Source organism: Lepus europaeus, chromosome 18, assembly GCF_033115175.1.
Source record: "Lepus europaeus isolate LE1 chromosome 18, mLepTim1.pri, whole genome shotgun sequence".
Taxonomy (NCBI): domain Eukaryota; kingdom Metazoa; phylum Chordata; class Mammalia; order Lagomorpha; family Leporidae; genus Lepus; species Lepus europaeus.
The window spans coordinates 5,677,713-5,700,450 of NC_084844.1; the positions used below are offsets into that span (position 1 = coordinate 5,677,713).

Genomic DNA, 22,738 nt, shown 5'->3' on the forward strand with positions numbered 1-22,738 from the left:
GGTTCCGGGACAGCAGGACCCTGGGGGATCAGGAAAAGCCACGGTGTGGGGGGTCTCCCCGGCATCTCTGTCTACTCATCCGATCTCCACTCCAGGCTGGTCCTCTCTCACCCCATCCCCGCCCCCCAGTGACCTCCCCACGTCCGCGCCGGTCCCGGTGCAGCCGGCCTGGAGCGTGCACCTGACGTGGGGCGGGTGGCTGTCGCGTGCCGCAGGAGGCGCCGGGACGTCCAGCACTGTGACCCGGAGGACCGGTGTCCCCAGCCGGGCGTGACTCCGCCCCGGTCCGCCCCGCTCGCACTCCCCGCCTCCCCGGCGCCGCAGACACACACCCCAGTCCTGCGCCGCGCGTCCTGACCCGGCGCGCGGGGAGGCCATGGAGCCGGAGCAGGACGCGCGCTCCGCGGGCGGCGGGGCCGAGGGGCTGCTGAGCGAGCTGGAGGCGCGCGTCCAGGACGTGGTGAAGGCGAGCTCGTGGTGGGAGCGCCACGGCGTGGACTGCGCCATCCTCGCGCTCAGCCTCCTCGCCGTGCCGGCCGGTGAGAAACCCAGGCGCCGGACGGTCCGGGCTGCGGAAGGGGCTCTCGGGGTGGAGGGTCGCGCGTCCTCCAAAGCCGCGAGTAGGGATTTGAAGTGTGCAGCCTGGTGTCTCCCGAGGGAGCCGGGTGCTAAGGGAGAAAGCCTGGGATGCCGCGGGTAGTGTTTTCCCGGAGGGCTGGGGAGGGGTGAGTGGCTTGGGGAAGGGGGAGGATGCTCTTGGGGACACCAGGGAGGGGCGAGGGGCGTGGAGAGAGAAGGTGTGTTTTCTCTGGACCCCTTCTGCTATGGGATCCCCAGCACTCCGGCCCCCACCCCTGCTCGAAGGAGGGAAGCCGAGGGTGAGAGCCGCCCGCTGCTGTGCTGTGTCCCACATCCCGGCCGCAGAGCCAGCCCTTCCCCCAGCCACAGGGGCACCTGCCTCCCTCCTGCGGGTGTGGCCCCAGGGCTGGGTGTTTGGCACAGACCTCAGGAATCCCGAGAACGACCTCGTCCCCCTGTCCTGTCTCTGTGCAGGGTTCCTGTGCCTGCGCTCCGAGAACACCCTGGTCTTTGCCTCCGGCATCACGATATTGGGTGTGTGCCACTACACGCTCACGGTCAAGGGCAGCCACCTGGCCACTCATGGTGCCCTCACCGAGTCCAGACGCTGGAGCAAGGTCTGGGAGCTTTTCTTCGTGGAGGTGAGCCTGGGAGGAGAGGGTGGGTGGCTGCTGTGTGCAGGTGTGTGCCGGCTGCAGTTGTTGGTGTGTGGAGTCGAGGGAGCCGTGTGCAGCGTGTGTGTGTGTGTGTGTGCGCGCGCACTTCTCCAAGCCTTGGGAAGGAGTCTGCACCCGGTGGGGGAGACCTGATGAGCACGTCCAAGTGTCTCCCTGCGGCCATGCACTTGACCTGGGCCTCTCGTTTCTCCTGTGGGTGCCTTTTGGCTGCTCTGTAGCCCTGGGCAAAACGAGACCAGGGCTTTGTCCTCCTGCCAGGCTACCCGTGGCTGACAGGTCCTGGGACGTGGTTGTCTTGGCTCACAACTACAACTGTTGGGGCTTCCAGGTGTTGCAATCAGGGCTTAAAATGTGACCGGCAGAGAGAGGTGGGGGAGGGGAAAGGCCTGGCGCTGCTCTTCCAATACCTGGCAGCGGCTGAGCCAAACTGAAGGAAGAGCCCTCTGCTCCCCTGACCCCGCTCCAGGAAGACCCCCTCCCTTCTCCTGCCCCCCCCCCCGCCCCCGCCTCTGCTGCCTTCTCACCTGTTGGCAAGCGCAGGAAGGCAAAGGTTGCAGGCCAGGCTATCTTTGTCTCCTGACTCGTTTCCAAAGTCTTTGGTCCGGTCCAGGGGCAGCCTCACCTGGCCACCCAGGCTGCTTAGGGGTGATAGGAGAGCTGGCAACAGAAATTGTCCTTTTCTGGCCAGTGAGCTCAGTTGTGAACTTCTTATAAAGTGGTGCGATTTTATAAAACTGTAAGTAATTAAATCCACACGCACACATCTTGTTCCCGGTCAGCTGAGCGGGGGAGTCGCTTCCCACCTTGCAGCCCAGCCCCTCTGTTCCCCTTCCCACGACCCTCCCCCCACTTGTTAGAAGTACAAGGACAACACACTCCCGAGCCTCAGGGTCAGCTGCGAGACACTTCCTTTCCCAGGGATCCCTAGGCGTGGCTCCAGCCAGGTGCCCACCATGTCTGCAACCCACGGAGACAAGCAGGTGCCACACTGGGCGGCTTCAGGGGCAGTGGCGTAATCCCGGAACCCGAGGGGTGGGCTTAGCTCTGGATTTTTCAAAGCTGGACCGAGCGCCAGGAGCCTGGAGGCAGCTAAGGGCGAGCAGGTATTGCGAATTCCGGACTAATCCGCCGCAAGGGGTTTAGGTAGAGAGATGACGTCATGGCTTGCAAACTTGGGGTGCGGTTGAGTAAGGTGAAGCCCAGGCTGAGGGGGGAAGAGGCCCGGAATCAGGATCACAAGGGCACCCAGGAGCTGCTCCGAGAGAAGGCTTCCTGGACGCGCTGGCTGGAGAACCCAGCCAGAGCCCTGCAGGCCCAGGATGCCTCTGAGCTGGCTTCGGCTTGCTGCTCCCTGTCTTGTCTCTCTGCGCCCTAGAGCTTGGCCTCCTGGCTGCCCCTTTGTCTCTTTAGCTCTGGTCTGGCCAGAGCGCTCGGTAGGTTTTCCATCTGTATTTGTCTACAATGACGGCGACGTTGACTTGGGGACCAAGTCCGGAGAAAAGCTGCCTGACGAAGGCCACTTCCTGGGGGACCCTGCAATTGAGGAGGGGACGCTGTGACCGCACCTCGTGTTGTGACAGCCACCCCGTGTGCCGCGGTGAACTGTGGGAAGTGGCACAGCAGTGGGTCTGGGAGGCCCCCCGGGCACGGGAGAAGTGACCTGGCACCCCCAGGCCGGCTGGCATTGGTGGGGGCAGTGTGGGCCTTGTGGGGGAGGCAGGTCTTGTGGGCTGGACGTGGGGATGGTGTCAGGGACACACAGCCTTTGGGGCCTCACGCCTCGCTGGAATGCCAGCCTCGGACTGCCTTGACCTTGGGTCAGGTACTTAATTCAGCGTCTGAGTGTTAGTCTAATAAACAGGCAGTCCTCACAGTCATGAACAGCCCAGGCCTTGACCGAGGGCCGGTCCGAGTCCTCCACAGGGCGTGAGCCCCGCCTCCGGCTTCCGGAAGGCGCCAGCACTTGGTGGTGGTGGTCTTATTTTGGTTAACCGGAATAGGATAGAGCTCAGCTGGGCTGTGCATGTGGGGGTGGGGGTGGGGGTGCTGGGTCTGTCCCTCTGGTGGCCAGAGTCCCATCCGTCCTCGGTGGCTTCCCCGCCCCCCCTTCTAGAGTCTTCTCTCATGGGTCCTGCCGGGTGCCTTGCTCTCCCCAAACCTTGGCCCCCAGCTGACGCCCTCAGCGCAGGGTCACTGGGTTCTCAGGCCCAGGTACCTCGGGCTGTCCTGTGGCCTCAGATGGCAGCTGAGCGTTGGTGGGGCCTCGCCCTCTCTGAGCCAGTGCAAGGGACGGGTGTGTGTGTGGGGGGCTCCCACTCTCTGGCAGGAGTCAGGCCCGCGCCCCCACCCCCGGCCATGCCGGGCCCGCAGGAGGGAGTTCCAGCCACCCTGATGGCACCCCCAGCCCCTTCTCCAGCCCACAGACAATGCTGGCTTTGCTTGGTGAGGGCGCCTGCCCCTCCCCGTCCAGGGCGCGTGTCCCTGGGACTGCCAGGAAGGGCAATACGATTCGTTGGCCACTAGGTGGGGGCGGGGGGGATTGCAGGTGTCTCCTGGGGCATGGGCAGGACTCACTCCTGAGGTCGGAGGGCGAGAGGGGCTCCCCTGCTGGTCAGCCCAGGATGCTCCCCTGTGTGGCCGCGGCTGGGCCGTGCCAGGCACAGAGCCTTGTGTTGTGGCACAGCTGCCAACCCTCCTTGTGAAGTGGGCTTTGTGCCACAGGGAGGGGTCCCAGCTCCCTGCGGGGCTTCGGGGAGCTGTGCCTTGGTGGGGTCCCACACCAGGGGGCCAGGGGGCCCCCCGCTGCTTCCCGCAGGTCCCAGCCACGGCGGCCGTCTCTCTCTCTCTCTCTTCTCGCTGCTCCTCTCTGCTGTTCTCTGAGTGAGCTCAGCTATGATTTTTTCTTTTTTTAAACTTTAAAAGTGTATTCAGAGGGCACACTCAGATCTTCAGCACAAACCCTATCTTTGTAATAAAAAGAAAGTTTTTAAAACAGAGCCACAGAACTGGCGAAACTAGGACAGAGAGGTCTGGTGGACCCCTTGCCAGGTTTCCCCCCAGTAAGCCCACTCAGTATCTAAAGCAAGGGAAGTGACACAGTCCAGCACTGTGTGTGTGGATTCTGGCTGTTCTCCCTGTGCTGTGGCGGGGGCAAGCCTGACACGCCAGCAAAGCAAGGGGCTCGAAGTGATTCCCGCCGAGGCAGAGGAGGGCTGGGGGCCGGGGAGGCCCCTGGAACAGCACTGGGCGGTCTGGTGTCGCACTGAGTCTGCGCAGTGTCACCTTGAGGGAGGACCTGGGGAGCAGCGGCAGAGACTTCTCTCCCTCCCCAGCCCCTTGCCAGCTGTTTGCAAGCATCTGGGGGTGGGAACTCCCTGTCCATCTCTCTGCTTCTCAAATCAATCAAAGAAAAATGGACAAAGACCCAAGGCTCAGAGTCGAGCAGGGAAAGAGACAGAGACCAAGGACGTGAGCCGAGGCTGCGGGCTGCAGGCCGCCCCTCACTGTGGGTTTGCTCAAGGTCACGGCTCCCTGGGAGGTCAAAGCTGTTATCACCCCCACTTGTAGATGAGCAAACATGGGCCGGCGCCGCGGCTCACTAGGCTAATCCTCCGCCTTGCGGCGCCGGCACACCGGGTTCTAGTCCCGGTCGGGGCACCGATCCTGTCCCGGTTGCCCCTCTTCCAGGCCAGCTCTCTGTGGCCAGGGAGTGCAGTGGAGGATGGCCCAGGTGCTTGGGCCCTGCACCCCATGGGAGACCAGGAGAAGCACCTGGCTCCTGCCATCGGATCAGCGCGGTGCGCCCGCGCTGCGGCCATTGGAGGGTGAACCAACGGCAAAAGGAAGACCTTTCTCTCTGTCTCTCTCTCACTGTCCACTCTGCCTGTCAAAAATTAAAAAAAATAAAAAAAAAAAGATGAGCAAACATGGACCCAGGGGGTCACGACTCTCTCGCTCAGGGCTGCCTGAGGGTGGACATGTGGGACAACTGGGATGGCAGCCCAGGGCAGCCCAGGACCCCGGCCTGCACAGGGGACCAGGGCCACTGGGACGGTGGAGGGGTGGGGGGCTTGTGGCGAGGACACCGGGCCAGGTCTGGAGCCATTCTTGGCTGTCAGGACTGGTGTGTGTGTGTGTGTGTGCAGTCGACACGGGCCAAGGGTGCTGCTCAACACCCTACCACACACAGGACCACTCCCCAGCAAAAAACAAACAAAAAGCCCCCCCCCCCAACGTCAGTGCTGCAGAGGCCTGGGGACCCTGGCGATCGTTTCGGGAAGAGAAGCTTCGGCACTGGGAGGGCAGGCTCCGAGGCAGGAGGGTGGTTTCAGACAAACGGACAGCCAGGAAGCAGCGCAGGGTCCCCGGGCCCACAGGAACCCGGGGTCAGTAAATCTAACAGACTCCCTGGAGGAAAGCGGCACGGAGAGCCGTGTGCCAGGCAGAGGGGCCAGGACTTTGTCCCAAGGCCCGACAGTTGTCCAAGTTGGCCGCTTTCAAAGACGGCTTATTTTTTGCCTAGGTTTCAGGATCCCCAAGGGCCGTGACAGGTGGCCCTCCCCTGGTCCCCTGGTCCGCCGCTGCCCCCTGTCCTCCTGGGAGCTGGCCCAGGTCATCGGTGTCTTCCGTGTCCTTCTCTCTTCTGCTTTATCTTAAACACACAGCACGTGGCAGGATTAAAAAGCCACAGATATAAGATTCTGACACAATCAAAGTTGGGTGTTAATTAGGTCACTCTACTGGATTGGAGGCGGGAGACAGCCAGCGGCTGCTAGGGGCCGGAGGAGGTTGCCTGGGTTGGGTCTGGGGAGTGGGGAGGCAAAGGGAGGGGCCCAGGACAATGGCCTGGCTTCCAGCTTGGGGCCAGAGCCACGGCAGGGCCACCCTGGAGACAGGCACAGGCGCAGAGGGCAGCAGGCCCGGGCAGGGTGGGGACATCCAGGGGCAGTGTCCCTCAGGCAGGAAGGACTTGGGCTGGAGCCTGCCCGACTCCCATTCCCAACTCTGGACCCTTTGGGGGATCCTCGGGGAAGGGGCGGGGCATGGAGGGGGGAGCAGCGCTTCCCCAGCTGACTTCAGTGATGGGGGTCGCTGGGACTCTGTGGGCTGTGGTGACAGGCTTGTCAGACAAGGTATAGGATGTCCAGATAAATTTGAATCTCAGATAAACAACCAGGGCGGGAGTCTGGTTCGGGGGTTAAGATGCCACTTGGGAAGCCCACTTCCTGCTACAAAATTCCTGGGTTTGAGTCCTGGTTCCACCTCCAATCCAGCTTCCTGCCCTTTTTTTTTTTTTTTTTTTTTTTAAGATTTTATTTATTTGAAAGGTAGAGTTACAGAGAGAGAAAAGGAGAAAAGGAGATTTTCCATCCACTGGTTCACTCCCCAATGGCCACAACGGCCGGGGATGGGCCAGGCTGAAGCCAGGAGCTTCCTCTGGGTCTCCCACGTGGGTGCAGGAGCCCAAACACTTGGGCCATCATCTGCTGCTTTTCCCAGGTGCGGAATTGGGAGCAGAGCAGCAGGGACACGAACCCCTGCCCATGTGGGATGCTGGTGGTGTAGGCGGGGGCTCTACCCGCTGTGCCACCGCGCGGGCCCTGACAAACCTGTTGCTCTTGCCCCCGCTCCCGGCCCCAGGGGCCGGCTTCCTGCTCGTTTGCTGTAAGTGTCAGGAGTCTTGGGTGGCATCGAGCCTTCCCATCCGGCTCCTGTCTCTGCCACTGCCTTAGCGTGTGCCCTGGGTTCACGTGGCCCCTCTCGGTCTCAGTTTTGGCCTCCGTGGGCTGCTAACGAGGACAGCACTGCCCCCTGGCTGTGGAAGTGGGTAAAGCACCCAGGCGGAGCCTGAGCCTGGTGCATAGCAAACGCTCAATGGAGCTGACCTGCGGGCTCTACCAGGCTAAGGGACCGGTGCCCCCAGAAACAGCCTGGCAGTAGCTCCACTAAAATGAGCACAACCTTCTGGCCTGGGGGTGCATGGGAAAGGGCTGGCATCTGCATATTCATTTGCATCCTTTGCTCCTCTTTTGCATAGAGAATGACTGTTCTCTGCACTGTTGTGGGAGAATCTCTGAAGGGTCACCCTTAGGGGGAAGGGAGCCCTCGGCCTCCCCTCGTGGCAGCCTCACTCCACCCTGTGCAATTCAGGAGATGGTCTCCCCACCTCCCCAGACCACTCCTGCGCCCCCTTTCCCGACTGCTATGGATTCCGACTGCAACATGGTATTGGGAGGTGCAGGTATGTGCAAGTTCAACGGCACAGAATTGCAACCCATGCCAGGAGCTTTATCCACAGTGCACCCCGTCTTGCCAGCCTCTGGGACCTCAGGGCTGCCTGGGTGGCCAGTGGCACTCTGGGGGTCTGGCCTTCCACCCCCGCGCGGGTGCGGCTGTTTCTCCTGGCAGCTGCTGTGTGGTCACGGCTACCTGGGAGTTGACGGTCAAGGCTGATAATGGGGGTGCAGAGCAGGAAGGCGTCCCCGCATCCTGCTGGGCTCAGCCACCCCTGATGCCGCTCCCTCCGGGGCTCCTCCCCTAGGTGTGCACGTCTTTCACGGCAGAGTACGCCGAGTACGGCCACGTGAAGATGCACCACGGCTACACCAACGTGGTGGGCCTGGGTGACTCGAGCACCTGGAAGCTGCCTTGCCTCAATCGCTACGTCTACATGTTCTTGGCCCCCTTCTTGGTGCCCATCGTGACCCCGCTGGTGGCTGTTGGTGAGCAACACAAGGGCCTGGGTCTGTGCGTGCATTCGGAGCTATCTGTCCGTGGGAGGGGACAAGCTCTGGGGTGACTAATTTCTCTCCCATGGTGCCCCCAGAGCTATGCTGACTCCCTGCAGCCTGTCTTGCCGGGCTGGGGGGAGGTGAGGGGTCACGGCCCACTCGCTCCCGCTGACTCAGGTCTCTGCAGTCTCGTTTATTCTGGAGATTTCCTTCAGTTCACGACCTTGGTCGGGCTGTTTAATCTCTCCGATTCCTCTGTACCACGGCGCCCCCACTTTGCAGGGCGGCGGAGGTAGCCGGGGACTGCGGGGACTGCGGCCCGATAGGCCTGGCCCTCACTCTGTGTCTCGCGCCGCCCCCCGGCAGAGCGGCTCAGGAAGGTGGAGCTGGGGGCGGCCCTGCGGACACTGGCCCTCATCTCCCTGGGCCTCTACTCTCACTACTGGCTGCTCCGGCACGTGTCGGGCTTCCGGAGCCGCGGCTCGGCCCTGCTCTGCATGCTGCTCACCAGGTCCCTGCTGGCCCACCCCTACCTCCACGTCAACATCTTCCAGGTGAGGCCTCCCCGGCCTGGGCGCGGGGCGGCGCGGGGCGTGTTCTCCACGATGCCTGGGCAGGGCCGGGCAGAGGCTGCCCCGACTCGCGGCTTCAGCACAGAGACTTCGGGTTTCCAGTGGGGCTTTGCTTCTCCACGCTGGCTGGCCCTGATGCCCAGCTGGGGTCGGCCCAGGCGCCAGCCAGCGCCCTGAACAGGCAGAGGAAGGGGCTGTAGGAATAGGGGGGTGGGGGCTTTGTGAGAGGCCGGGGGCTCAGCATGCAGTCCTGGTGCCATTTCCTGGGGGACACTTTGCTGGTCCCCGACGGGGGAGGGCCCCAGGTTCGACCTCCCTGTGTGTCACCATCCGGGCCCTTAGCACAGCTGCTGTGGATATTGTGTCCCGTCTGCTTCTCCTGTGCTAACGGGGGCTCCCGTCCACCTCTGAGTGCCCCAGAGCCAGGACAGTGCTGGCCGGGGCGGCGCCTCTCCACGCTTGTTCACTGGAAAACTACAGGAGGATGTGCCAACTTGACCTTGAACGAACAGACTTTTGGAGGAGGTCTGGTGGGCTGAGGCAGTGCGGTGCCGTGAGTGTGGGCAGTAGCAGGTGCCAGAGCATCAGGGGGCGGAGGTGCCCGGCCCAGCCCGGCCTGACTGGCCTGGCCTAGAGATGGGTGAGGTCACGCAGGGCACACAGGGTTGGCACTGGAGCTGGCGCAGGAACCCGGCTCCCTACTCTCCCGGGTCCTGCCTTAGTAGGGTTGTTGGGGGGGGGGGCAGTCAGAAGAACCTCCCGGACCCCTGAGTGCTTGGTGAGGAAGTCTGGGGCAGGGTGGGGTGGTCCCGGGCTGCCCGGCCCCGCCCCAGGGCGTGACCCTCCTGTCCATCACCCACCTGTCCTCCGTCACAGCACATCGGGCTGCCCATGTTCTCGCTGGACAAGAAGCCCCGGCGGATTCACATGATGAGCCTGGGGGTGCTGAACCTGCCCCGGCAGCCCGTGCTGGACTGGGCCTTCGGCCACTCGCTCATCAGCTGCCACGTGGAGCACCACCTCTTCCCCAGGCTCTCTGACAACATGTGCCTGAAGGTAGGCGAGGGCTGTCTGGGGGGGCTGGGATGAAGGGCAGCGCGGGGTCGCCCCCAGGTTAGCCTGAACCCTGCGTCCCCAGCTGGCGGCTCCGAGGTCACCCAGGCGAGGCAGCAGGTGGGTTTCAGATCAGCCACACCTGGGACTCTTGCTAGTGGTGAGACCCCGGCCAAGTTCAGGAATGCCTGAGCCTCCGTAAAAGGGGGGAGCACAGTGCTTGTAGCCACGGGCTTTGAGGAGGAAATTCAGACCTGAAGCGTTTGGCACACAGTAGGTGCTTCATAAAAGGGAGCCGTGGCTGCCATCCAGGTCACGTGGGACAAGACCAGTTGGAGCCAGGGCCGGGGTGGGCGGGGCCGAGGCAGCCCCCGCCCCCGCTCGTGGCTCCCTCCGCCCCTCAATTTCCCCCAGGTGAAGCCCGTGGTGTCGCAGTTTCTCCACGACAAGCAGCTGCCCTACAACGAGGACTCCTACCTGTCTCGCTTCCGGTTATTTCTCAGCCGCTACGAGGAGTTCATGGTGCACGCCCCGCCCATCACGGAGCTGGTGGGGCTGCAGTGACGGCGGGGCCGGCGCAGCCGTGGCTCCTCTGCCCGCCCAGCCCCCGTCCTCCCGCTGCTGCTGGCCTGTGGGTGTGGAGGTGCACCTGCAGCGGCGGGGCCCTAGGCACTGAGGCGGGGTGCTCGGCCCGGCATCCTGGCGGGTGCCTTGGTTGCATTTCTGGGCTTCGAGGGGTGTCTGGGGGAGAGGAGTGCTGGTGGCTGGGCGTTCGGGTCAGTCTGGACCTCAGCTGGCCTTGTCTTAGGAGCCGATGTAGGACTAAGAGGAGGAGGGGCGGCAGGGGCACAGAGACAAGGGCCAGCCCCCTCCGCCGGGGCCTCCTGGTTTCAGGAGAGCTGCACACTTGTTTGGCCACCGGTTCTTCCTGTGCCCCCTGAGGCCCTGAGCCCCACGGTGCCCTCTTCCCAGGGACCACAGGACGAGGTCCCTTTGGGCCACCTTCCCTAGTTTTTAGCCAGAGACACCCGTGCAAGACACAGGCCAGGCGTTCCACGGCCCACGGCGAGAAGCAAATGCGCTTTGGGGGAGAACACTCCAGGGGACCGCGCTGGGGGAAGTCACAAGAGCTCTGGGTGCGACCTTGGCTTTGGGCGGCTCTGAAAATTCTGCCTCGTTCCCTGATGTTTGGAAGCAGTGAGCCTGGGGGCAGGCGAGGCAGGAGGGGTTAGGGGACCGGGTCTGATGGCTTTCAAGGAAGGACCTGGGAGAGCGTGGAGTCCAGGGCTGGGTGTGGCCGAGGGAGGCGGGACCCAGATGTCAGGTGGCTGCTGAGGCCAGGCTCTGGGGGACACTGCTGGGAGTCAGCCCAACGTGGGCAGAGTTGAGAGAGGTCCGGGGGCTGCACCAGCTGGGGTGGGTGCCAGGTGTCCCAGTGGAGGCTGGACGCGGGGGTGGGGGACAGAGGAGGCGGCCAGAGCGCTTAGCTTAGGACGTGGTTTCTCCCCTTGCACGGTGGGCATTTTGTCTGGATAATTCTTTGCGGTTGGGGGGCTGTCCTGTGCACTGTCCCTGGCAGCACTCCACTGCTAGCCACGTGGCCCCGTGCCCTCGGTGGGGGAGGGGCCCAGCACGGTCTCTGGTCGGGAAGTTCAAGTCATTTTCTGAGTGCATCGTCTCAGGTCCTGGGAAGGGGTGAAGGGCAGGCTGGCCCTGATAACGGGCAGTGAACAGGCGCCCTCGGGGGGGGCAGGAGAGTCAGCTGGCCCGGCGTTCTCGGAGCCCAGGCCGGCCGCGGTGGCCTGGCGTGGGCAGCTGCCCTCTGCCCCTGGGGTCCTGCGCACTCATCTCCACCCTGCCTTCCTCTCTCTGGGGGGGGGGGGGGGACACACCCCCCAGCTCCAACTCACACTCGCCCCCCAGTGGCCCGGGGTGTACCCTTCACCTCTGAGCAGAGGTCCTTTGCCCACTTGGGTCCTGTCCGTGCCCGGCTGGGAGGGGAGTTCTGGACCCCTGTGGCCCTCCCGGAATGACGCAGGCCTGGCTGCCTCCCAGCCCGCTGCTCTCTGCTGTTGCTGCTCTTTCGAAATGCATTAGAGGCTCCGAAGTGGCCTTGAGGTCTGGAGCGCGATCCATCCATCTGCCGTCTCCCTGTGAAAATGCGATGTCAGGAGAGGCCTGGCCAATGGCTGAACCCACCCAGTCCCTTCCCCCAGGGACTCACGGTGTCGATCCGGGCATGGCGTCCAGGGCGCCCCGGGAGCAGTCACTCGGTCGCGGTGAAACTTGGTTTTCGGGGAGTGGCGGCGGAGTGAGGCGCGTGGGAGGCGACAGCAGCGGCAGGAACACGCGGGCTGGACGGTTTTACGGGTGTCACGGACGGTGCTGGGGGTGGGGGAAGCGTGTGGAGAGCTTAAGCTTCTCTACCCTGGGCATCTGACTCAGGATCCACGCACTGGCCAGCAGACACGCTGCCTGTGGGAGGGCGGCCTGACAGCCCTCTGGACTCTGGTCCTCAATGTCCACGTCCCTCTTCCCTGGGAGAGCTGTCACACTCTTGAATGTCTGCGGGTGCCAGGCCCTGTGCAAAGCTTGGGGGCAGGCGGGGGAGGGTCACGAGTGGCTGAGACCCGGCCCCCATCCACGTGTTCATGCAGGGGCCGTCACTCCTTCTCCCGAGGGCCAGGTAGATACGTGGGACTGTGTGGGGCAAAGGGTCACTGTCACAGCTCCTCAGCTGTGCAGAAACAGCCACGGACGGGTGCCCGGAACAGCCACAAAACGTGTCACAGAGCAGTCTTCCAAAAACGCTTTACCATTAGGGAATGTAAAACCCATCCTTACGGGACGTGCGGCACAGGCCGCCGGGCGGTGCTGAGCCTGCCAGCCAGTCTGCTTGCTCCTGGTCCAGTGGGATGGCCACCAAACCCCACGGCTTCTCAGAAGCAGGGCCCAGCAGGCTCCTGGGATGCTGGCCCCGGGCTCGTCCCTGATCCGGGAGCGGGCTCCACGGCCGCACCTGGGATCACCCACCCGCTGGACACTCACGGTGTGTGTACGTTACTCAAGATGATCATGTAAACTGATAAATAAAACATTACAAGAGGCCATTGTTTTGCACTAAGTCCTCTTGCTGGGCCCCCACAGACCAGGCTGAAAAATTGCAACGAAGTCACCCGGGAGAGTTCCACCTCCCAGAGCTGAAACTAAGCCGCTTATCCGACCTTCCGAGAAGTCGCGGTGAGGTGCAGCCGTTCCCACAAAGGCCCGTTCCAATTGGCACAATAACGCTCCCTCTGCACTACTTAAAAAAATGATCTATTTGAAAGGCAGAGGACCAAAGACATCTGTCCGCTGGCTCACTCCCCAGATGGCTGCAGTCCAGGAGCCAGAATCCCCGTGCAGGTCTCCCACGTGGGTGGCAGCGGCCCAAGCGTCACGTCATCTTCCACTTCCTTCCCAGGCACATCGGCGGGGAGCTGGCGCAGAAGTGGAGGTGCTGGTATGGGACGTGGGGGTGGCAGGCAGGGGCCCAACCACTGGGCCACAGCGCTGGCCTCTGCCCTTAATCCTCACACTAACGTCACCTGTGGTTAGCTAAGCAGCTGCGTTCCTGTGGCTTTGTCCCTGCCCTACCATGAAACCGCCCATCGCTATTTTATTTTTTTTTTGACAGGCAGAGTTAGACAGTGAGAGAGACAGAGAGAGAGTTATAGACAGAGAGAGACGGAAAGGTCTTCCTTCCATTGGTTCACTCCCCTAATGGCCACTGTGGCTGGCGCACAGCGCTGATCCGAAGCCAGGAGCCAGGTGCAGGGCCCAAGCACTTGGGCCATCCTCCACTGCCCTCCCGGGCCACAGCAGAGAGCTGGACTGGAAGAGGGGCAACCGGGACAGAATCCGGCGCCCTGACCGGGACTAGAACCTGGGGTGCCGGCACCGCAGGTGGAGGATTAGCCTAGTGAGCTGTGGTGCCAGCCCAATCGCTATTAAAAAAAAAAAAAAGTTTATATATTCATTTATTTGAAAGGAGACAGAGAGAGGGAGGGAGGGAGGGAGAGGGGGAGGAGGAGGGGAGGGGAGAGGGAGCAGATCTTCCATCCACTGGTTCACTCCTCAAATGCCTGGGCCAGGCTGGAGCCACGAGCCTGGAGCTCCATCTGAGAAAGGGGAGCAGCCCCCCACCCCCAAATAGGGACAAGACCCCTGGTCATGTATGACCGACAGCCATGTCCTCTTCCTTTCTCTCTTCTCCCATTACTCAGAGACTTTTTTCCCTTCTGAGCTCCAAGGGGTAAGGGGTCTCTAATCCTCACAGCCTCCACCCCCCCCCCCTTTTAAAGATTTATTTATTTATTTGAGAGGCAGAGTTAGAGAGGGTCAGAGGGAGGGGTCTTCCATCCACTGGTTCACTCCCCAAATTGCCGCACCGGCCGGAGCTGCGCCGATCTGAAGCCAGGAGCCTCCTCCAGGTCTCCCACGTGGGTGCAGGGGACCAAGCACTTGGACCATCCTCCACTGCCCTCCCGGGCCACAGCAGAGAGCTGGGTGGGAAGTGGAGCAGCTGGGACTTGAACCTGCTGTGCCACAACGCCTCGGACCCTGTTGGCGTCAAAGGGCAAAACTACAGCAATTTAGTTTATCGGCCTTAATCGGCTGTATTTTCTGTTCTGGAAGTTAGCAACGCCCCATTCCACCCAGCACCGCGCTGCGGAGGTCTGAGGCCCCGCTCCCGCGTCCCCTCGGGCCCGGCCCCGGCGGGCATCCGGGGAGCGGACCAGAGGACGGAAGACCTCCGCCTCTCTGCCTTTCCCAAAAGCCGATCATTTAGAGATTAGAAAGCTGCACTGAAACACGCACTGTTTGCCCTGGGGACCTGCACCCACGTGGCGCTTCACCCGATCCCGGCATTGCAGGAGGGTCGGGACCGAGTAGGCCGCTCCTCCCGTCTCCCCGCCTACGCAGTGGGGGAAGAGGCGAGGTGGACACACACGAAGCCGGGGCACACGCGCGAACACCTGCAGTGGAAGACAGAGGCCGCGAGCGCCCGCCGGAGCCTTCTCCGGACTTCCGGATTCTGCGGCAATTACCCAATGGGCGTGGAGGCGCGCTCGGAACCTGGCTCGTGATTGGCTGGGGCGAAATCGTCGCGCTCACCGAGGCAAGGCGCTTGCGCTATCAGTGGGCGACGGGAGCCTCTCCAGGGTGGGAGGAGCTCAGTAAAGCAAGCTCCTTTCTCATTGGCTTGCTCCCTGACTGAAACAGCGATGGGGATTCGCTCTTCCCCAACTCTATGCTTCCGGTGTTTGGAGGGCGAGTGATGATTGGAGGAAACGTTCATTCCATCGCGTGTGGTCCGGCAGTCTTGAGGGGCGGGCTTTAACGGTAGGGGGTGGATCCAGAGGGCGCAGTGAGGCCACAACACCGCGGTCTCAGAGCGTGGGAGGCGGGGCTTGGGGCGGGGCCGCGATGGTGGGCGGGGCCAAAGGCGGGGCAGGGGCGGGGTCCGGCCGGCGCCGAGCGAGGAGCAGTCCCGGGCTACAGATCCGCTCGCTGATTGCTGCTTCCAGCCATGGCTCTGCGCTGCTGGCGCTGGTGGCCACGGTCAGCGTGGCCTCGGACCCGGCTGCCTTTCGCCGGGAGCTCCCCGGGTAGGAGCAGGGCACCTCTGGCTCAATGGGGGAGCGGGGAGGCCTGCAGGCGCCAGGTGTAGGGGTCGCCGCGGGGCTGGGGGCGGTGCACGGGGCAGGTGGGGTTCTGGGCCGGGAGGGGTGAGGCCTCTAGGGAGGGGCGGGAGGAGGAGTGAGGAGGGGTGCCGGGGGCGACCCGGAGCTCTGTGGGTCCAGCCAGGGTCTGCCGGGGACAGCGCTGCGTTCTGTGGAGAGGGAGGGGTTAGGAGGGGACGGGGCCCTGCACCGGGTCTCCGGAAGAATGTGGGATTCTAGCCGACTGGGGGGGGGGGGGCGCCCCGAAGGGAAAATGAAGAAGAGCTGTGTGCAGGGCGGCTTTGGGGAGACGGGGTGGCCCCGTGGTCCTTGCGGCTGTGCGGCCCCGCCTGGGGGGCTCCGGGGGGGTAAGCGGCCCTGGCAGTGCCCAGGGGGCAGGTGAAGCTCGGACGGGACCCTGAGGTTGGTCTGGGGGTGGGGGAGGGGGCGTGTTCGCTTGACCTCCCTCCCCTCGGCGGCCCAGGCTTCGGCCAGCGGTTCTCCACGCAGGAGACGACCCCCCAGATCTGTGTGGTGGGCAGTGGCCCGGCCGGCTTCTACACGGCCCAACATCTGCTCAAGGTGAGCCCCCTCCCCTGCCCCTTCCACCTGCTGCTTCCCGGCTCAGAGGACAACCCACCCCCACTGAGGTTTAGGACCGCTCCTGGGTACCTGGTGAGGAGGGGGCTTCTGGCCGGCCTAGGCTGGATCCTCTCCTGCCCCTGGGGACCCTCGGCGCAGGTCCTCGCCGTGCGACTGGGCAGTTCTGAGTGGCAGGTGGGCAGCGCTGCCTCCCGGACCGAGCCCTCCAGGGAGCTAAAGCAGAGCCGCTGGTGGCCGGGCCCTCCCCTCGCGTTCCTTCTGTCTCCTCCGTCCCCAGCGCCCCCCACCCGGGGCCGCTCACGCGTTCTCCACATCGCTGTGCTCTCCCGACCCCAGCTCCTCCCTTCTCTTGCGTCCACACCAAGGTCTCGGCTTTGCACACTGGCCTTGGCGGGGCGGCCTCAAGGCTGCGGGCTGTTTGTGCCTGGGCTGCACGTCAGACCTTGGGACGGGGAGGGGCAGGGAGACCCAGGCTGACGGTGTCGTGGGGGCGATGGCCTGGCTTTGGGGGCCCTGGCGTGTCTGGAGAGACGGTAACTAGGCACACATGCACCTGCTGGAAAGGTGGGGGCACGGTCTGACTGCTCAGGACGTGGAGGGTCTTGGGGGGCGGAGACAAGCTGGTCATCCCGCGGGGAGGGACCTGTGCGTGCCTCCCAAGCAACACGGCACAGCTGGCCACCGTGACGGGAGCAGTGTGGGCCCAGTCAGAAACCGGGGCGGGTGCCAGGCTTTTGGCCGAGCAGTTGAGATACGAGTTGGGGTGCCCCGTGTCCCACTTGGGTCCGTTGCCTGGCGGTAGCTTCCTGCCAGACAGACCCTGAGTCAGAGCAGTGGTTCCTGGAGCGACCGGGTTCCCACCACCCACGTGGGAGCCCTGGGTTGAGGCCCTGGGCCCAGGGCTGTTACAGGCATCTGGGGAGTGAGGCAGCGAATGGAAGCACTCACGTGCCCCACCCCCCCTTCTTTTCTCCCTCTCTAGAGAAGGGAGGGAGGGCGAGGCAGTGAATTGGGAACTGTTCTGGGGAAGGTGTGTGGTAGCACGGGGCCCCGGGGAGGGCGGCCCACGGTGTAGCGCTCACCCTGGAAGGCACGGCCACGGGTCGGCTGCCACGGGGGAAGATAGCCTGGGCTCTGGGAGGGGGACCCAGCAAGCTCCCAGGGCCACTGCTGAAGTGAGGCTGGAACTTTGGGAGTGGGGAGAGTAGGCAGGATTCTCAGCAGCCCCTTTGTGAGCAGAGGCTCACGTGCAGCGTGGGCTGGAGGTCCACACAGAGGCTACTAACGAGCTGACCCTCTGGGGGCTCTGAGCGACTGTCCTTGCTCTTCAGACGGGGCCATGTTTGGAGCCGTGGGGCTCAGCTCGGGTCGGGTGCAGGGTGTGGTCTCCCAGGGCCAGCGCAGGACAAACACAGACGTCCCTCTTGCTGAAGGCTGTGTGAGGCGGTCCATGATCTCACTGCTGACCGGGGAGTCGCTGGGACCTGGGCGTGGCCCGTCGCTGGCACCCACTGGCCGTTCTCTGGCCGCTGCCACACCCCAGGCATAGACGTGGCCCTACGCGAGGGCCTCCATCCTAGCGAGGGTCAGTGTGGGCTCCCAAGGTGGCCGGCTCCTCTGAGCAGCTGGAGGCGGCACAGTGCTCCGTGTTCACTCTGTGCCTGCAGGGTGGACGCGGGCAGGGCCGGAGCCGTGGGTGGTGGAGACGGGGCAGGGAGGGAGGCTGTGGGGTCGATGGGACAGGGTGGAGGCGAGACCCGGGGCTCGGGGGTGGCCAGGCAGAGGGCAGCGGGGTCCGGGAAGGCTCTGCCTCAGCTGCAGACCCCGAGGGGGGCTGTGCGAGGCGCCGAGCTTTGAGCTTTGTCCCCGGCCTGGGGCGACGAGGGAGGGATGGCGAGCGACAGAGTGACGTGCGCCTGTGTTGACCTGCAGCGCACAGCGGGCCCGGCCCCAGGCTAAGCGCTCTGGGCCTCGGGCATGACCCAGAAGGGGTGGCCTGTTGTCCAGAGAAGCTGCGAAACGTTCCCTGTGACACACAGCCAGCCGCCGGCGGAGCTGGGGTCGGCCCGCGGGCTGTTGGGTGCCCAGGTCGGAGCTCTTCCTGGACACAGCACCCCTGGGGTCTGAGGGAGGTGGACAGGGCGGCCTCCGGGGGCTGGCAGGGCTGGCAGGGGCGGGGCTGGCGTCCTCGCCTGCCTCTGTTCCCCCTGGGCGGGCACCGTGGGGGCTAAGGTGGGGCTGCATTTCCAGGGTGGTTCTCAGGCCGGCAGCCCGGCTGGGCGGTCCTGGAAGGGTCAGCGGGCGGGGCTGGGGTCGCTCCTGAAGCCCCCTGCCGCTCACAGCTGCAGCCCAGGCAGAGCTGGGCCCCCTGGGTCAGCCATGTTTCTCCCAATGGCGTGGCGGGCAGTCCTGCCTGAGGTCTGACCTCAGCCCCTCATGCTGCCTGTGTCACCCCGTCCCCTTGCCTGGCTGTCTGGGCGGACGGGGAGTCGGGGGTGCCCGTCCTCCTCACAGAGGGCCCAGGCCTCTTTGTGTCCTCAGAGCCCAGCATCCGCGCTCTGTCCCGGGCCGGGGGTGGGGGTGAGGGGGGACCCACGGGGGCCCCGCTGCTCCCCCACCCGCCAGCTACCACCCTCTCCCCAGCACCACGCCCAGGCCCACGTGGACATCTACGAGAAGCAGCCCGTGCCCTTCGGCCTGGTGCGCTTTGGTGTGGCACCTGACCACCCCGAGGTGAAGGTGGGTGTCTCTGGGCACGAGGGGGTGGGGGAGGCGCCCAGGGTGGCACAGGCTCAGCCCGGAGCTGCACCCGCCGCTCACCCCTCCCGCCCCGGCGTCCCCACAGAATGTCGTGAGCACGTTCACCCAGACGGCCCGCTCCCAGCGCTGCGCCTTCCGGGGCCACGTGGTGGTGGGCAGGGACGTGACGGTGGCCGAGCTGCGGGAGGCCTACCACGCCGTGGTGCTGGTGAGCGTGGGGGTGCGGCAGGAGGGGTGGGGGGCACCCAGGCCCCCCGGCGGGCGCTGAGGGCTCTGGGCCTCCGTCAGAGCTACGGCGCGGAGGACCATCGGGCCCTGGACATTCCCGGCGAGCGGCTGCCCGGAGTGCTCTCGGCGCGGGCCTTTGTGGGCTGGTACAACGGGCTTCCAGAGAACCAGGCGGTGAGTCTGGGCTTCCGCCGCCTCCCACCCTGGGGTGCCAGGTGGTGGGGAGGAGGGGCCAGCGCCGGGCTGGGATTGGGTGGCCTTCCTGCGTGGGGCGGGGGAGCCCGGGCACGGCTGCGGCCCAGGTCAGCCCGGCCACGCCAAGGCTGGGGCCCTTTCGAGACCTTTCCCGGCAGCTGGCGCCGGACCTGAGCTGTGACACGGCCGTGATTGTGGGCCAGGGGAACGTGGCCCTGGACGTGGCCCGGATCCTCCTGACGCCCCCTGAGCACCTCGAGGTGAGTGTCCAGGCCAGGGCCTGAGGGGCGGGCGTGGGAGGGGTCCTCCCTCCAGGAACCCCCCCCCCCCCGCCCCGGACCTGTCTGCGCCTGCTCACGGCACACTGTGCCCGTGGCAGCCTTATGCTCACTGATGAGGGTGCGAAGAGTACCCCAGCTCCGTGGGGGCGGGCCCATGCCTGGTGCTTAGTAGATAACTTGGTGCGTGGAAGAGCGGGGCCTGGTGTCCCGTCGGAGCTGTTTGCCGCCTGGGGCTGCAGTGCTCCGTGTGGCCACCAGGAGGCGCAGGTGGCCCGGTTTGGGGCTTCTCCAGGCTAAGGGCCGGGGCGTGCCTGTCCCCTTCCCCAGATGCCATGACTTCAGGGCCCTCCTTTTGCCAGAGAACGGACATCACGGAGGCTGCCCTGCAGGCCCTGAGGCAGAGCCGGGTGAAGACGGTGTGGATCGTGGGCCGGCGTGGACCCCTGCAAGTGGCTTTCACCATTAAGGTGCCGAAGCCAGAGAGGGAGGGGCCGGGCCGGGGTGGGGGTGGGGGCAGGTGTCCCCTTGCAGGGGTGGAGGTGGGGGCAGGCAGAACCCCCGGGAGAAGGGGAGGAGGCAGGGCCCGTGCCTGAGGGGGGGCAGGGGTGGGCAGCGTCCTGGGCCTGACCGCCCCCTCCCCCCGCCCCCAAGGAGCTCCGGGAGATGACCCAGTTGCCGGGAACCCGGCCCATTTTGGATCCTGCCGATTTCTTGGGCCTCCAGGACAGAATCCAGGGTGAGGGGCCCCCGCCGGGTGCCCCAGTGCCCCAGTGAGGGGGGATGGCCTAGTCCCGAGAGGGCTTGGGGGAGGGCTGTGGGGGGGAGGGCTTGGGGGAGGGCTGCCCCAAGACTTCCCTCCGCACTGCCCACAGAGGTGCCTCGCCCGCGGAAGCGGCTGATGGAGCTGCTGCTCCGGGCCGCCACGGAGCAGCCGGGGCAGGAGGAGGCCGCGCGCCGGGCCCGGGCCTCTCGCGCCTGGGGCCTGCGCTTCTTCCGCAGCCCGGAGCAGGTGCTGCCCTCAGCCGACGGGCGGCGGGCGGCAGGCGTCCGCCTGGCAGTCACCAGGCTGGAGGTGAGTCTCGCGCTCCCCGAGTTCAGCCCGACACCCCCTCCTCCCCAGCCGGCTGTTGGCCACGCTCTCCCCGACAGGGAGCCGGCGAGGCCACCCGGGCGGTGCCCACGGGAGACACGGAGGACCTCCCCTGTGGGCTCGTGCTGAGCAGCGTCGGGTATAAGAGCCGCCCCATCGACCCCAGTGTGCCCTTTGACCCCAAACTCGGGGTCATCCCCAACACCGAGGGCCGGGTTGTGGACGAGCCAGGTGAGCAAAGCGGGGCCGGGATTCCCGGGCCACACACCAGGTCCTGCAGTCATTCAACAAACCTTTAACTGAGGGCTGCCGTGCGCTCGGCCCTGAGCCCCGTGCTGGGAGTGGAGGGAGCAGGGCGGCCCCTTGGTCTGATCAGCACCACGTGCAGTAGGGGCCGCGGACACCGGAGGTGGCCAAGCCCCAGCTCTGCCCCCCTCCCGGCAGCTCCTCCTCTGCAGGGAACCGGGGCACCGGGGCGACGCGGGCTGAGACGATGCGGGCTGGGGACAGTGGCCACGGTGGCCCGGCTGGCAGGCTGCTGGGAGGCTCGGGGCGCGCGTGTGCAGAGATGGGGCGCGTAGCCACCATCTCTGTGTTCCCTGTGCCCCTCAGGCCTCTACTGCAGCGGCTGGGTGAAGCGGGGACCCACGGGTGTCATCGCCACCACCATGACGGACAGCTTTCTCACCGGCCAGACGCTGCTGCAGGACCTCAGGGCTGGGCTGCTGCCCGCGGGGCCCAGGCCGGGCTACGCGGCCATCCAGGCCCTGCTCAGCGGCCGAGGTCTGGGCGGGGCCGGGGGCGGGGCCGGGGGCGGGGCCGGGAAGGAAGAGGTGGGGCTGACTCCTCTCTGCTTCAGGGGTCCGGCCGGTCTCCTTCTCCGACTGGGAGAAGCTGGATGCTGAGGAGGTGGCCCGGGGCCAGGGCGCTGGGAAGCCCCGCGAGAAGCTGGTGGACACTCAGGAGATGCTGCGGCTGCTGGGGCGCTGAGCCCCCAGCCCGCCCCCGGCAGGGCGGGGGGAGTGCGGCGCAGGGGAGGGGGCCCGGCCCCGCAGCGTTGCTGCCTGCCCTGCGCCCCTGGCCGGTGCGGGGCGCGCTCTCCGCATGGAGCAGTGAGGGTGGGCGGAGCTGCGGGTGGCTGCTCTCTCCCACCTCCGTCCTGCTGTGCAGGGCCACGAGGAGGCCGGACAGGGCTGGAAATAAAGGCTACAACCCAGGGCTGTGTGTCCGGAGTGCTTCCTGGGGTGGGGGTGGGGGTGTCACCTTCTGGCCGGCGCTCACCTGTGGCCGCCAGGTGGCGCTGCAGGCAAGCGCGCCCGCTCAGGGCTCCAGGGGGTTTGGCTGCGGGGCCTGGCAGGCACCCACCCTCCGGTTCTCAGCTTGGCCCCGCTGCCTGCCCTGCCGGTCTTCTGCACCCACGGCGGGCACCCCGGATCCAGACCCTAGCCTTCGGGCTCTGCTGGCCCCACTGCCTGTTGCCGTCTCTGGCTAGCCCCCAGAGCAGTCAAGAAAGGGGCAGCCGGCGGCAGCTCGCCCCTGGCCCTGCCGGCGGCCCGGCCCTCTGGGCTGGGTGCCAGCCCGAGTCCCAGGCCAGGCCCACAATCCTTTAAACACAGCACTTCGCGGTCGCCACCTCTCTCGGGACAGCCCCCCAAGTGCCGGGCTCACTTTATCCAGGAGGGATCCTCGGAGTCCAAGGCCCCAAGGTCACAGGGCCGGGGAGCTGCGGGCTCCAACTCCGTTTTCCCGGAGGGCCCTTGCCTCCCAGTGTCGGGTCTGGGGCCAGGGGCCAGGAGAGAGGGGACCCTGGCGTCCCGCGCGGGCCAGCAGGTTGGGAGGGGGGAGCCGGAGGGACCTTGAGGGGCGCGGGCAGCCGGCCGGGACGGGGCGGAGCCGGCGCGGGCAGCGGCGAGCGCTCCGCCACAGTCTGCTGGCGATCCCGGGGAGCCGGAGGCGCGGCGCGCAGCGCTGCCCGAGCCCGAGCCCCGTGCCCAGCTGGCCGCGGGAGGGGCGCGGGGGGCGGGCCCGGCTCACCCGCCTGGCCCCGCCGCGGGCCCCGGGCTCAGGCGCCCGCCGAGCGAGCAGAGCCCGCCAGCGCGCACGGCGGAGCGCCGGGACATGCCCCGCGCGGCGGGCGGCCAGCGCGGGCTCTCGGCGCGGGCGCAGCACCCCTTCCCCTCGGTGAGTGGCGGGCTGGGGCGAGCCGTGGGCGCCAACTTCCCGGCCAACTTGGGGCTGTGGGCTCAGGCTCCCCGCGGGCAAGG

At 65.8% G+C, this 22,738-nt stretch overlaps 2 protein-coding genes across 2 annotated transcripts; both read left to right on the forward strand.

Annotated features, from left to right (window-relative positions):
- The first annotated feature begins 351 nt into the window (after window positions 1–351).
- Window positions 352–12,740, forward strand: FADS6 (fatty acid desaturase 6). The gene is made up of 6 exons (XM_062174780.1): window positions 352–539; window positions 1,054–1,220; window positions 7,798–7,978; window positions 8,354–8,541; window positions 9,436–9,615; window positions 10,027–12,740. The coding sequence occupies exons 1-6, from the start codon at window positions 377–379 to the stop codon at window positions 10,174–10,176; spliced, it is 1,029 nt and encodes a 342-aa protein (XP_062030764.1). The 5' UTR covers window positions 352–376; the 3' UTR covers window positions 10,177–12,740.
- Window positions 12,741–15,132: 2,392 nt separating this feature from the next.
- On the forward strand, window positions 15,133–21,686 carry FDXR (ferredoxin reductase). The gene is made up of 12 exons (XM_062215695.1): window positions 15,133–15,263; window positions 15,802–15,899; window positions 18,564–18,659; window positions 18,766–18,888; window positions 18,969–19,082; window positions 19,262–19,363; window positions 19,744–19,851; window positions 20,036–20,120; window positions 20,257–20,456; window positions 20,534–20,705; window positions 21,087–21,257; window positions 21,334–21,686. The coding sequence occupies exons 1-12, from the start codon at window positions 15,185–15,187 to the stop codon at window positions 21,462–21,464; spliced, it is 1,479 nt and encodes a 492-aa protein (XP_062071679.1). The 5' UTR covers window positions 15,133–15,184; the 3' UTR covers window positions 21,465–21,686.
- The last annotated feature ends 1,052 nt before the right edge of the window (window positions 21,687–22,738 follow it).